Source organism: Trachemys scripta, chromosome 13, assembly GCF_013100865.1.
Source record: "Trachemys scripta elegans isolate TJP31775 chromosome 13, CAS_Tse_1.0, whole genome shotgun sequence".
Taxonomy (NCBI): Eukaryota; Metazoa; Chordata; order Testudines; family Emydidae; genus Trachemys; species Trachemys scripta.
The window spans coordinates 31,158,175-31,173,155 of NC_048310.1; the positions used below are offsets into that span (position 1 = coordinate 31,158,175).

Below are 14,981 nucleotides of genomic sequence, written 5' to 3' on the forward strand. Positions count from 1 at the left end.
AGACTTTACAAAATTGGTCGCACATCTTTAAGAGCTGTATCTAGTTTATAGGGAATCTATTTTTGCAGAGGCCCAGACAGGAGATTGAAAACAAAGACACACTTCATTTGTTTAAAGGAGTTTGTTTTACTTCAGCATGGGTACAGACAGAAGCTTTTACTTAAAAGAACAAAAGTGAAACAACAACAAAATAATTCAAAATAGCTTTGGGATGTCACAGAACTGCCTGCAAGCAGTTTTCTGATAGATATATATTTCTACGGCATATTCAATCCACACTTCTAGCTACAAGGACTCCAGCATTGGGAAGAAATTCACAGCTGAATTAGTTAAGACTTCTTCCTCACGGACAACAGAGACAATGCATCGAGGGTTTGATTTTTTTATTTAAAATACCAATTAGTGCATCCACTGCATTATGACCTAGGTGGCCAATTACAGGCACACTGGGTGAGTTTAGGCAGTCCACAGCGCTTCTTTCATTGGTCTCAAACATAGAAAATTCCACACAAAAGGACACTAGTGAGCCATCTGATCAAGTACCTGACAGCAGTCAGTACTAGATGCTTTGGGGAAAGTTACAATGCAAATATGTAAAATAATGACTTGTACAGACTGAGCTAGAGAGATCCTTTTTTATTCTGTCCCATACTACACAAACAATAAAACACCTGAAGAGCCTAAAAGGTGGCATATTTAGATCTAATTAAAGATCTTTAAGATATTGAACAGCTACTTCTCTGCAGATATGAGGAAAACAGTTGAGAATGCACCAGTCTGGCCACTTTTAAAAGGATAAGTGAAAAATGGGAAGACCTGGGGGATAGAGAGCTGAACCACTGCATATGGACTGTCCAAAATGTGGAATGAAGTCTCCAGGCCCTGCTTGTGCCTCTACAACCTCTTTTTTCAACCTCTTGGATGCCTTTAGGATTTTTGTCCCCACACAACAACATAATGAAAGCCCCAATCGAGATGGGCTCCAAGATGTGCATGGCAGATGGGTACACCAATGCACAGATTCACAAAACCTGCTTCACCACACAGATGCACTACATCCCATAGCAGGATTCACCCCAAACTGAGGGGGTGTGGATGGTTTACATTCTTCTATGTCAAAAAAGTACTTTGTATATACAAACTAGACATAATTGACAGTACGCAAGAGATGGTTTCTATAAATCGGAGATTCCTAAACTGTGATCTGTGGAACACAAGCAGCCCATGGCAAGCTGGTTGATCACACTGTGCTAGCTCTGCTCCTGGCTCCCAGCTGCTAAATTGAATTAAGAGAAGCTAAAAATCCACAAATACTTTTCTAATAGTTTTACAGGTATCCAATTTCTGTAGTGGCCAAAAGATGTTATATGTTCACAAATGAGAGGGTAAGTGATCTGTGCAATGACAAGTGAGAAGGCAGGTGGTCGAAAAAACAATCTCTCTATTAAGGTGTGGTGCACACTATAAAAACGTTTGAGAAGCTCTGCTAGAGGATACATACCTAAACAGATGAGATCATCCATATCATGATGCTAATACATGCTAATACAACTATATGACAGCATGAGTTGTCAGAAAAAAAATCTGAGTCATCTCGCTTCAAACAGAATCCAGAGTAGCTCCAATAGAGAATATACTTGTTAAATGGGACTGAGAAATGGAAGAGAAGTTTTCATGAGCAAAATTCCATGTTTTAAAGTAACATGAAGCAAAGTACTTTAAACAAGGGAATATTGCAATACATTTTTATTTTTCTATTGAATGTATCTGTTTAAAAGTACATGTTCAAAATGGAGGGTGCGAGACAATTGTTTTCTCTATCATAGCACAAATAGCACTAAATTAGCAATGTTATATAAAGTTTTTATATACACAAACACATACACTCCCACCCATCTCATACTTCTCCATTTGCTCTTTATTTGAGTCCTTTCAAGGCCTAATTCATTTACTTTTCCTCAGTATATATCTTTCCTCTCTTCTTCCAACATTTTCTTTTCTCCCCTTACATATTTATTTGCATGTAAATAGCCTATTGCTCAATATTTATCTAGCAATATATAAGACCCCAATCACTACAACATGTGGCACATCTTTACTCCTTTCTATTCCTCTTGCCCCTCCTCCCCCAACCAAACTTAGTATTGGTCTAACTATGAAAAGGTTTTTGAAAGACAGCATGCACTGTCTCCTCCTCACTCTCTCTCCTTAACTTGAAAATGTCAATCCTTTTTCCTTTTCTCCTTTCCACTCCTCCCCCCACCTCCTTTTTGGTTTCCTACATCTCTATTTCCTCAGAATTTAAAGATCTACAGGCCTACCATGCTTATGACAGTAGGGGAGCAGTTCATGCCTGGGAACTGAAAAGGTAGCACCTCCTATTTCAGGTGTTATGATCTGTCTCTGAGGGCTGGTCTACACTGGTGGGGGAGGATCAATCTAAAATATGCAACTTCAGCTATGAGAATAGCATAGCTGAAGTTGATGTATCTTAGATCGAATTAAAATTATTTACTTTGCGTCCTCGCGGCACGGGATCGACGGCTGCGGCTCTCCCGTTGACTTTGCTTGTGCCTCTTGCCGAGCTGGAGTTCAGCAGTCGATGGGAGAGCGATCGAGGATCAATTTATCGCGTCTACACTATACGTGATAAATTGATCCCCGATAGATTGATCACTACCCACCGATCCAGTGGGTAGTGTAGACGTACCCTCAGTAGAAATCAGCTCAGTGGAGTAAGATCAGAGAGGGGAATGTACATAACACAACATTGCACTGCAAAAGTTCTGTGGCCGTATTAGGAGTACTAAGGATTTCACAAACCACTCTGAAAGGCTTTATTACTCCAGTTTACATGATTTTGATTGGTTGATGATTAAGGTTTACAAGAACATATTCTCCAAATTTGATTTTGGTTTAAAAAAAATCAGAAGATTCAAACCTTTTAATTTTATCTTCTTGCTTATGTGCATGTTGCTTAAGTAAGATGTTTTCATCATGCAAACGCAGGAAACGGTCTTCTAGCTCCTCACGACTAATCCGTGAGACAGCTTGCCGAGCTTTCACATTCTGGGCAGCTGATGATTCTAACAAGCAGAAACAAAATCACAGCAAATTATTTTCACTATTCCCAAAGGAATATCATCATTTTGAAACCTAGCCAGTTTTAAAAAATGAGTTTAATATTGTTTCATGTTCAACACCTGGCCAAGTCTGTCTGCCAATTGATGATCATAAACTCATATTTTCTAATCTTTTTAATGCTTTCCAATCCTTTGGATAGAATACCCATACAAATTACATAGCAAAGTGGGTAGCTAATGGATGATAGAGAGGAAATAGTTTAACTGATTCACAGCACTTCATATGTAAACACACAATCTAAAAAGTAATTTTTATATAGATTGGACAGAGTCCTTTTTAAAAGCATAGGGAATTTATTCACACAAAACTATAAAAACATTAACTGATAAGGTCCAGGAAATTCACGCTAATGTATGAAATAAGCCTCAACACAGTAGACGACGGTACATACAACGGATCTGATTCTAAGAGGAGCAGAGCACCTCCTCAGAGATGCTGAGCGCCTTCTGCTCCCATGTTCAATGGGCCAGCTTCTGCTCGCACTAACATCAGTCGATAAACTGGATATGGCTCGATGGACTTGCAGATGCCCAGCACCTTGTAGGCCTGAGCGCTATATAAATAGTATGAACAACTCTGAATTATCTTATATCTTTGTGAATATAACCCTGACTCTGAATATTATCTGAACTTAATTTTCATAAGTGTGAATATCAGAAACATTTTTAGAAGGAAGCCAACAAAGTCACTGATCGAAGTCTGTCACTGTAATAAATAACAGCTGGTACAAACCTTGTAATCCTCCAATTCCAGCTAGATTTAGACCTACATCTCTCACAGGCAGGTCTCCTGCAGTTTCATCAGCTGGAGCAGACATGGTTTATCTGTGGATAACAAAATTCATATGAAATCCTTTTCCATCTGTAACTTAAACTGTGAGACTAGAACGAACAATAATTACATCATATAAAATGAATAAGAAAAAGGTAATGACAGATTCACTATAGTAAGACCTCCTGCCCCAAATGTATGACTCGGGGGACATTAAAAACTTTCAGTTTTTAACATTATGCCAATCTGAATCATAGTATATCATACATACTCCTTTCTACAGTACAGCTCCTATAATTTATTTTAAAAAGGGCTGTAGATTAAACTTTTTTTTTCTTCAGGGTCTGATACAAAGCACAATGAAATCAATGGAATGACTTCCATTGATCTTAAGTATCTGATCCAAACTCATTGATTTCTACTGTTTATAGCAGGAAGCTTAAAGCATCAACAGGTGGAACATTCTGCTCTGTTCCCCATTGTGAATGGCCTAAGAAAAATGGAGGGTGTTCCTGTTTATATTGCCTTTCCAGGCCTCATTACTGCTCATTTAGTTTTCCTCAAGTGGTTCTCAAACATTTGCATACTAAGGATCACTTCTTAAAACAGAGGCTCTTATGGACACCTCATCTCCTAAACCTGATCTTGCATCTTCTATGAGGCAAACAGAATGCTTAGACACATGAAGGAATAATACTAGAACCTCATTGTCTGCGGAGCCATACTGCTCTAACTTTTCCAGGTTATTTTGCAGTTTGGTTCTATTTTTTTGTGGGTTTACATCCTCTCCAGTTTTGGTGCTGTCCACAAATTTGACCAAAGCTGAATTAACATAAAAGAAAGACATAAAAGAAAGACATTCTGAAAACGAATAGTGAGTCCAGAAATGTCTTGGGAAGTTTAGAGACTGAGCTAGAATTAGCAGCAAGTATCACTGCTTGAAGATTGACACCACTTTGAAAAGAGTAACTACATGACCTGGAAGCGTTCTGAGAACCATTTGTCCATTTTACCCCAAAGCTGTGTTTTTCTTCTGAAAAGCAAGTAACTTCCTCCAAATCAAATACCAATGCTGTTACCCTCTGCCTTGCAATACTGGTGCATATTTGTTCTAACACACCACTCTTGCAAGAAGTGCACTGATATCTTTAATGACCATTAGTATCCATCGTCTTTCCTCTGAAACATGACACCCAAAGAGCAATTCCCCATAGAAACATGTCAGGGTTATTTGTTGAACACTAACTCAGGGCCCAATCATAAACTGCTTGCTCAAACAAAACTCTCATTTAAGTCAATGGGAGTTTTGCCTCTGTAATCAGAACCTCCTGACATCACTTCCAAAATGCATGGGTTTTTCCCAAAGGTCTCCAAATTACATAATTGGAAGGCATCAATTTAACTGATCAAATCTGATGAGAGTGTATCACAATCTTGTTACAACAAAGCAATTGTATTTATAGTTTAGAGCTGTAGTTCTAGAGAGAGCTTCTCCATTTGGCATAGTTATACCTGTCATGGAGGTGGATTAACTACATCTCCCATCAACATAGTAGCGTCTTCAATGAAGTGCTACAGGGCACAGCCGCACCACTGTGGTGTTGTAATATCTCAGAACAGGATGAGTGAAGACTTTGTTTTCTCTGAACAACAAGGGAGAAAAACAAATTCCATGTGTAATGTGCCATCAAGCTCTTTATGTTTTAAGAGAATGGTTTGGCATCTAGATAACTAATTTCTGGTGTTTCAAATTCATTCAGTGTCTAGTTATTTGTTTGTTTTCCAAACAGACAGAGAATTCCTTTGTATGAGTCGTCTGTTTGAATTAATGATGAAGGCGAGGCTGTTGACTTTTTGTGTAAGCAATTAAATTTTTCTCTTTCTTTTCTTTAATTTATTTTCTTTAGTTATTTCACCCTTCTCCTAAGTAGCTAAAATGGTTAACCAAAAGACTGCTAAGATTTGCTTGTCTACAGGGTCTGAAAAGAAACACACTTGTGGTTTGTTTTAAGTATAGACCAGTCCTCCTGCCCTAGGACTAATCAATAGGAAGACACACATACCCTCTTCCATTGCATCCTGCAACCCATCAACTCTGACTGTTTTTTGCCCCCAGAATAGTTTACCCTATAAAGGATAATGGTTACATGATTACTACTCAGTTCCTGTCCTTGGAAATGAAGCACAAACTTCACAATTGGAAGAAGGAAATTAGAAATATTGTGATTAACCAACATAATTTTTGGGCTTTAGCATAAAATCATGAAATTTCCAGAGCGCTATTTATCCTGCAGAAAATAGTAGCTTTGTAATCTGTAGCACTGAATTTATGGAATTGTTTTAGCACTATTTGTATTTGACAAACATTACAAAGAAATTTATATACAGATTTACAATTTGCACACAAGGACAAAAATTGCCAAACATGATTGCTTAAAGCTAAACACCTAAATACCTGTTTATGGCCCAATTCTGCAAAAAGAATGTGCAAGTGGTCTCTTGATCCGCTTCAGCCCATTCAACTTGGATACAGTTCAAACTGGCAGATGGGAGTTACCCCTAAACTGTCGTTAGGTACCTAAATTAGTAATCTAATTTTCAGCCAGGCTAAAAGGTGCAGTTTTTATTGAACTCGATAGGAGCCGTACATGCTCAGCACCTCTGAAAATTAGGATACTTATTTAGCTAAGTAAGGATTTAAATGCCTAATTTTAGGCACTTCCATTTGAAAATACTGGCCATTTTTAGCATAATGTAGGGAACAAACAAACAAACACATATCTCCAAGCCACAAATTTGTAAATTCCTTACACACTGCATTCTTCTTCTAGCCATACATCAGAGGTAACTGTTTACACTGTACTGGGGTCACCATTTATCTTTTTCCCCAAGAAACAGTGCCTATTGGGAGATGGCATTAAAAATAGTCTCACATTCTTTTTTAGGAGTGAACATAGACACATGGTCCAATATTCTTTCACACTTTTCTGGATGTTACAATGTTGAGGTGTATTGTTTGTTTTTCACTGTCTCAGTGCATTGGCACATTCTGCAGCAACTGGTGCAAGAAATGCACTTGGGTCCTCTAATTGCTAATGCTACACAAATAAATAACAAATGCACACTTATACAGGGGTTTGCCTTCAAAATACTTTGCAAACATTCACTACATTTTGCAGCCACCCTATATGAGGTAAGTGGGTAAATATCATTGTCCCGACATTAGGAATCTGGGAACTGACACAGAAGCGATTTCTAGCCTTCTCCCCCTGGTTGCAGTTCTACTGGCGATATCAATGGCAGGAGCCCCAGAGTAGACAGGCTATCCAGCCACCGTTAGAGGGCTTTCCTTTCACCCCCTCCCCTGGTTCTCGTCATGCAGACAGAAAGCAGAAGACCAGAAGTCCAAAGTGCAGGCAATGCAATATTTATTGGGGTTAGTTCCAAGCAAGCATATCCAGAGCTCTACACACCGTAGAGTCTGTTTCCCAGTGGTCCGTTCCCAGCTCTGACGCCGCAGAGCCTTGCCTGTGTCCCCGTTCCTCATTCCCCCTTCCCATTCCCCACCTCCTCCTTCTTAGCAGCCCCAAATATACCTCAATGGACACCCTTGGTCCCACATCTTACAACTTATGGTCATGTTCCATTCTGGAGGATCATGAGTCTAGGGTCTTTATCCCACCTGTTTTGTATCCTGTGTGTGGTTGTGCTATAGTCAGGGACAGGCATTTCTTTGGCCTTTTAGTGTTTTATACCTTCCCCCCATCCCCTCCCAATTGGTTGCTTGACCTTGCCTTGAGAAAAGAGCCAGGCAGCCTTCCAGTGTATGCTCATATATTACATCCTACCAGACCCGTAACACTTTAGCACTATCCCTTATCTTTTCTCATTGTACTAAAAGACCCATCTGGTTGTGGGGAATGGAACACACAGTGTCTTTGTTCTTCACACATAGTAGTAGTATAAAAGTATCAAAAAAAATCAAACCCAGAATTCTATCTCAGGCTAACAAAAAGGCCTATATGCTAACAGCCATCAGTGTAACCCTGAGTGACCTAGACTAAGCCAGTCTGGGTGGGACAGTGTTTGAAACTCTGGGAGACACCAGCACCTTGCCTACACTTGCACTCCCACCTGTGTAGCTGAACCAGTGCTAGCAAGAATGGGTAACCTTAGGGGAAAACATGGTGGTGTATGTATGCAAGGCAAGAGCCCATGCGTATCTTAAAGCTACACTCTCCCCTCAGGCAGAGGACTGCAATTCCCATTTGAGACCAGTGTTATCTACGTATCTGTGGGAAGCATCTGGCCCTTAGCCAGGAGCAGGACTGAGAGTAGCCCTTGGGGTAGCCAGCCACACTCCTGTGCTCAAATCTCTGGGAGCAAGGCACCCTGATATAGGATGGCATCTCATGGGCCCCCATGTGATCTGGGGACCAGGACCTGCCCCAAGGAAAGGGGGCACCAGTCTGCATAGACCAGAATAGGTGGCAGCCCCATTACGTTAAAAAAAAAAAAAAAAAAACCACACACCCCACGCCCAGGGTAGGCCATGGCTAGACAAACCATAGTACAGCTCTGTCACGGGGTCTGCAACATGGCCGTACATGGACACAAGTGTTCACCGTAAAAATTTTTAGGTCCGTGGGGGGTGCTCACAGGCGGCTCCCCATCCCTGCTGTTGCTGGCAGAGGCGCGACCAAGGAGATCTGCATGGTACCTCCATTCCCCCTCCCTGAGCACTGACTCTACAGCTCCCAGCCCATTGGCTGGGAACTGCAGCCAATGAGAGCTGTGGGGGGGCCACGCCTCTGCCAGCAAGAGCTGGGACAGGGAGCCACCCAAGGTAAGACTTCCTGTACCTGCTGTTGCTCGCAGAGGCACGGCTAAGCGGCTCTGCACACTGCCTCTGCCCCCTTTCCCCAAGCGCTGACTCCACAGCTCCCAGCTCATTGGCCAGGAACCATGGCCAATAGCAGCTGCAGCCATCCCCAGCCCCACCCCAGAGCCTGCACCCCCAGCCAGAGCCTTCACCCCCCTGCACCCCAACCCCCGCCTCAGCCCACAACCCCCTCCTGCCCCCTTGCCAATGTCCGTCACTAAGTCCGGTAATTTTGTCAAGTGTCCATTGCACAACATGGTGATGCTGACATAGGCGCCGACTTCCCCTCTGCCCCGTGGATGCTCGACCCCCCGGCCACCCCCTGGCCCCGCCCCTATTCCACCCCCTTACCTCAAGGCCCCACCCCTGCCTCTTCTCCGTCTCCTCCCCTGAGTGCCGTCCAGTGCCCCCTCCTCCCGCACCCACAAAGTCCTAAGCGCCGCCAAACAGCTGTTGGGGGCGGGAAGCAGGGGAGAAGGAGGCGAGGAGTGGGGAGCTTGGCAGCCGGTGGGTGCAGAGCACCGGCTAATTTTTCCCTGCTCCGTCCATCATGTCCCAGCGAGCCCTGCACGGAACCTACCCGACGGCCCGAGCTTGTTACCGCGCCTGCCCCCGTGTCCCAGAGGCGGTAAAGCTCCCTGTGCACTCACGGCCCTGCGTGCTCCTCTCTCCCCCGCGGCCGCTCATACTCCGTTAGCAACGGCCTCTGTTGCTACGCAAAAAGGTCACTTCCGCCGACGCGGGGGGGTGAGAGGGGGGCGGCGAGGCTGTGCCCCACTGTCTGACGGGAGTTGTAGTTCGGGGGCGAGCGTTCCAGGCTCCGGACTACACCCCCTCCCTTCCCGTGTGTCAACCGCGCTGCATCTCGGGAGTTGTAGTCCTGCCCGGAGCTCTGGGCCTGCACTGGTGCCGGCAGGAAGAAGCTGAAAAGACTACTGGGAGGCCGAGCGCGGCGGTATGGGGCGCCGCACGCGTCTGGGGCTGTGCTCAAGCACGGCAGGCAGCAGCATGAAGAGGCGAGCAGGGGCGAACGAGAAAAAAGAAGCCAAGGTACCTTCTCTTTGCTTCCTGTCCCTCCCAGCCTCGTCAGGCCGCCCTCCCCCCGAGCTCGCCTCTGCCGCGCGCCGGCCCGCCCCCAGGCAGGGCTCTGCAGGCCAGGTGGCGCCAGGCGGACGTCTCTGCTGCCTGCGGGGGAGCTCATCACGCCCCAGCCTGTCGGGGTTGCCGGAGCATCCGTGCCCAGGCAGGACCCCCCCGTCCTCCGCGGCAGGAGGGGCTGGTACTGGGCGCTGCTCCCGGCCGGGACCCCTGACCCCCTTCCCCGGCTGTGAATTGCAGCAGCGGCCCGCTCGTCTGAGCGCCACGGCGGAGGAGGCGGCCGCGCAGTTTAGGATTAAGCCCGAAGCCCGACACTGGTCTGTCCGCTGCCTGCGGAGCCCGAGTGTTAGTCAGCGCTCCCGGGGCGTTCGACTGGAGCCCTCCCCAGGTGTCCTGGGTTCAAATCCTCCCCCTCTTCCCATGATATCGCAGCGCGCTGGTGGGTCACTGTCCGCAGCCCTCCACTGGCGCTGTCCGCCTTGTGCTCTTCGGTTCAGCAAGCATGTGGCTGTGGTTGACTTCTCCGGTGGAGTTGAAAAGTCTCAGTGTCTACAGGGCAGTGTCCGTCTCCCAGGGCTACTTCCTTCCACCTCTTGGTCACGAAATCGTTTTGGTCGCGTGCGACAGGCCATTTGTTTACTGTAGACCAAGAGTGGGACACAGTTGCCTTGCTTCTAGCTGTGGGAGGTGTGGCCTGAGCACAGGGCTGGGAGCCTGCTGCCTCTGAGTGCTAATCCCAGTCCTGATGGTGGCTAAAAATTGGTGCTGTTCTCGTGCTAGATTTAATAATTTTTTTATATAAATAACTTTGAAACTGTGACTATTTTTGAAGCCATTTCCAAGGTCTTTCATGGTTTCTGGATTACATTCTTAGTGGTAACTTTATAATGTTCACCCAGAGTAATTTTTGTGACTACATGCACATTAAATTATTTCCCCAGTATCTTCTTACTAAATGGCCAAATAAGTGTGCTTTTGTTTTTCCAGTAAAACATTTCCCCCCTGGCCCAGATGATCCAAATGATTTTATATTCATGTATTTGATAGGAATATTAGGTACGTTATAGCTTTCTGGCATTTGAATTTTTTTCTTGAATGTGTGTGTATGTTTAATGATATTATGAGCCCACCTTGAAAATTTAACCCAGAGTACTAATTTATATAGTTTGAAGACACTATTAACTATATTTTTTTGTATGGCTCTCTAGCACCCTCATACAGTATTTGATTAATATTATGAATCTGATTTTCCTTTATTGATGACTTTACACTGTTGTAACTTCATTGATTTCATGGCGTTACCGCTATGCACCAGTGTAAGTGAAAGGAGAATATAAGGCCCCTGTATAGTTTGTATTAAGTATGTGTAACATTTAGACTTTAAAACAAACAGCTGAACTCTGATCTCACTTACACCTGTATAAATTAGGGGTAAGAGGAACTATAGTGCAAGGGGTATAGTGCAAGAAGAAGTGTGCACACACACACACATCAGTAGAGGCTGAGGTTAGGCCTTAGTGATGACCAAGCACTGATCTCCTGCAGCAGGCTACCTTTCTTTCTTCAAAGGAAGCCTTCATGCACATCATCAAAGTTTTTGTTTTGTGCTGTTTTAGAAGAACTCTCCTGCTCCAAGGACTGTGGTGGGATTTCTTTAGAGTACAGTTTCTGTAATGTAATGATGAAATTGCAATGTTTTATATGCTTTTGGTCTCTGTGGAATGCTAGTGCCCTTGGGCTGAATATTCATATGGGTGCAAAGTGATGGAAACTAGCAGAACTTCCTCAAGGTGATGAGTGCCAATTAATTTCAGGGTATTATTTGTCCTAAGCCTAGCTCTCCTATCCTGCCTTCACCAAAATATTGCCTTTGTGTGCATTGTAGTGTTCAACATGAAAATAGAGCTGTTAGGCTAGACATTATTGATTGGTGATTCCAACAGGACAGACATTTTAATTGAGCACGCCACACCTATGAGAGTTTCCTTTCTCTTCACACATAATTTAAATGGAATTAGTCTGATCTGCTTTTTATTTGGGTTCCTTACTTTGTTACAGAGTAGGCCATAGTTTTGGCCATTTCCTTTACTTAATTGAAAATATACGCTTTTCAAAACCAACTTTCCCGTGCTTGGTCTCAGCCCAGAATCTATTTTTTCCCCTTAAAAGTTTAATTGTTATTTTTTGAATATTTGAAATACTTTTAATTAAAAACAAACAAATCCTCACACATTTAAAAAAAAAAAAAAAAAACAAGGATTTTTCACCTTCAAGATACTTTGTCTGATTAATAGTCACGGTTTTCTTTTAAAATTTAATCCATGGCAAGTATGCATTGCTCAATGAGCAATGAGTGCATTACTTAATATGTTTATGGGTTTAAAAAAAAAAAAGTTTAAAAGTAAATGTAAGCCTGAGAGGTGCTAAGCACCAGCAACTTCAGTTGGCAGGTAGTATCTTGCATGAGTAAGAGTTTGTGGGATTAGGAATTAAATTAGGACTGTTTGAAAAATGGCATACCAATCCCCCCAGAATGTTATCTTCCTCAACTTGAATAAGATTAGCTTGTAGGATTTTGGGGGATGATACTACTGGACCCAATTCAGTATTAACTTGCATCTTGTGTAGTCATTTACACTGGTGAAAGCGGCTGTATAATGCTAACAAACAAGAGCTAGCAGCAATGAATCTGTCTCACCGTCATTAAATATATATTTGTATAGCACCCAGTACAATTGGCTCCGCAGTTGGGATCATTTGGGGCTATGGCAATACAAATAAGAAAATGTATCAACATACAGACATCTGAATGTTCAGAAAGGATTTTAGTGGCATCTGTATATTTTGGTGTGTGATTGTTCCACATGTGAGCAGGGTTGAAAGGGAAAGTAATCGAGAATTCTTTAATCTGTGCTAAAATATCATAATTTTTTTTATTTTATTTACAAAAAGAAAAAGGAAGTCTTCTACAAATATAGTCAATAGTGTTAAGGTTGAGATTTCATCCCATCAAAAATCAGGAATTCCGTTCCCCATATCATTCTTAACTTGCTGCCTGGCACATACCAAATAGGCATTTAAATAGGGTGTTTTATCACTTTCTCATACACCACTGATGTAACCAACTATTCTCAAAATAACATAACCAGGGACAGGAGTTAAGGTTGATGTTGGAAAACAGTAATCTCTTTTATATGGTTAAATATCTCAGCTTTAATATTGCATTGGTGTAATTTATTGTTTGCATTTTTCTTAATAAAACAATAAAAATGTTAATTTGTTGATTAAATTTATTTTGTCAGTTTTCTTACAGTGTCTGTATCTAAGTGAAATAATGTGAACATACAAAGTATTATGCACTCAGATAAGTCTGTTGTTATGTTATGCTTCTTGCTTAGGTAAACAGTGTGCGAGTTTTAGCAGAATCAGCAGCCAATATGCCACTAGCAGTTTTTGTTTTAGTCACATTATTGGGCCCTAATGTTATTAATGAGACGGTAATTGAGAAATAGTGTTGATTGTCACATAAAACATGATCTGTATATTGGAAACAACCAGGTAGAGGCCTTGCATATGCAGAGTAAAATGTTCCCTACTTTTAAATTCATCACAACCCTGCTGTTTAAATTGCCCCAGCTGTTAATGCTGGGACCATTACAGTAATGGACTCAGCAAATGAAGGAGAACCAAGACACACACACTTTATTACCTGAGGGGTAATTTTCTCTTCATCTGTAATAGAAGCAGTGCCTAGTATTGATCAGACCATCAAGATACTAATCCTCTGTAAAATTACTTGTTATAACTGAAAATGTGTTAATCCAAATCAGTCTGTGTCCTGACTTTCTACTTACTATTGAATACAGTCTATTAGATGGTTTATTTTTCATTATTTAAAGCCTTTACATTGATAATAGTTGGAGCTTCCTTTGCAAGAGCGAGTGCTTAATCTTCTCTATAGCCCAGGGTTGTCTTTTTGTTTTAAATAGAACATCACCCACTTAATTAAGGAGTGAGTGTCTGTCTTGCTGGTCTGAATTATGATGGTACTTTATGTCCCCAGATTTATTAAACATGCTGTTTTACACTGTCTGTTGTTTTTGTTATAAATAAGAACAGGCCCATCTTGCCCAGATTAGAAGTTTGCAAGTATAAGATATCAATAAGTGCTAAGAATGTAAGTTACTTGGATTTTTATTGCAAGCTCTAGTTTGTTTTGTCGATTGTGTCCTGTAAGGAGAGTGTACCAGAGACTAACACAAAGAATGTTTGTATTTTACTATCTTGAAAATATTGTCTCCTAAAGCTCTAAATATATTTCCACTGTCATCTGTAACTTTACAAATTTGGCATCTGGCCCGGCATCTGGCTGCTGAGTTCCTTCAGTTCCCATTGATTTCATTGAGAGGTGACAGGTTCTGGACTGGGAGTTGGGAGAACTGGTTCTATTCTCTGCTGTGCCACTGACCTGCTGTTGCTTCATCTTTCTGTTCCTTTTAAGCTGTCATGGGATAAGAGGGAAGGTCATCTCATGGGTGGGTAACTAGTTAAAAGATTGGAAACAAAGGGTAGGAATAAATTATCAATTTTCAGAATGGAGAGAGGTAAATAGTGGTATCTCCCAGGGGTCTGTACTGGGCCCAGTCCTATTCAACATATTCATAAATGATCTTGAAAAATGGGTAAACAGTGAGGTGGCAAAATTGGCAGATGATACAAAACTTCTCAAGATAGTTAAGTCCCAGGCAGACTGCGAAGAGCTACAAAAGGATCCCTCAAAACTGGGTGACTGGGCAACGAAATGGCAGATAAAATTCAGTGTTGATAAATGTAATGTAATGTACATTGTAAAACATAATCGCACCTATACATGTAAAATGATGCGGTCTAAATTAGCTGTTACTACTCAAGAAAGAGATCTTGGAGTCATTGTGGATAGTTCTCTGAAAATATCCACTCAATGTGCAGCAGAAGTCAAAAAAGCGAACAGAGTGTTGGAAATTATTAAGAAAGGCATAGAGAATAAGACAGAAAATATATTGCCTCTGTATAAATACATGATATGCTCACATCTTGAATACTGCAT

The 14,981-nt window shown here is 42.2% G+C and overlaps 2 protein-coding genes across 9 annotated transcripts in view; one reads left to right on the forward strand and one right to left on the reverse strand.

The window, feature by feature from the left end:
• RPGRIP1L (RPGRIP1 like) overlaps positions 1-9,501 on the reverse strand; it is a 124,046-nt gene extending 114,545 nt beyond the window's left edge. For 5 of the 6 annotated variants that reach the window (XR_004647978.1, XR_004647977.1, XM_034788304.1 and 2 more), the window contains exons 1-3: positions 9,378-9,501; positions 3,877-3,968; positions 2,942-3,086 (exon numbers count right to left, since the gene is read on the reverse strand). Coding sequence is in view for 4 of the 6 variants with exons in the window: in XM_034788304.1 (XP_034644195.1) it covers positions 2,942-3,086; positions 3,877-3,961 (230 nt within the window). In the remaining 2 variants the exon portion in view is untranslated. Of the gene's footprint in view, positions 1-1,586; positions 1,651-2,941; positions 3,087-3,876; positions 3,969-9,377 lie in introns of those variants that run through there. The other variant, XM_034788308.1, reaches the window with a different exon arrangement.
• Positions 9,502-9,675: 174 nt separating this feature from the next.
• Positions 9,676-14,981, forward strand: part of FTO (FTO alpha-ketoglutarate dependent dioxygenase) — a 329,085-nt gene continuing 323,779 nt past the window's right edge. For 2 of the 3 annotated variants that reach the window (XM_034788562.1, XM_034788563.1), the window contains exon 1: positions 9,676-9,847. In XM_034788562.1, coding sequence (XP_034644453.1) covers positions 9,755-9,847 — 93 coding nt within the window. In that variant the 5' untranslated portion in view covers positions 9,676-9,754. The remainder of the gene's footprint in view (positions 9,848-14,981) is intronic. The other variant, XM_034788561.1, reaches the window with a different exon arrangement.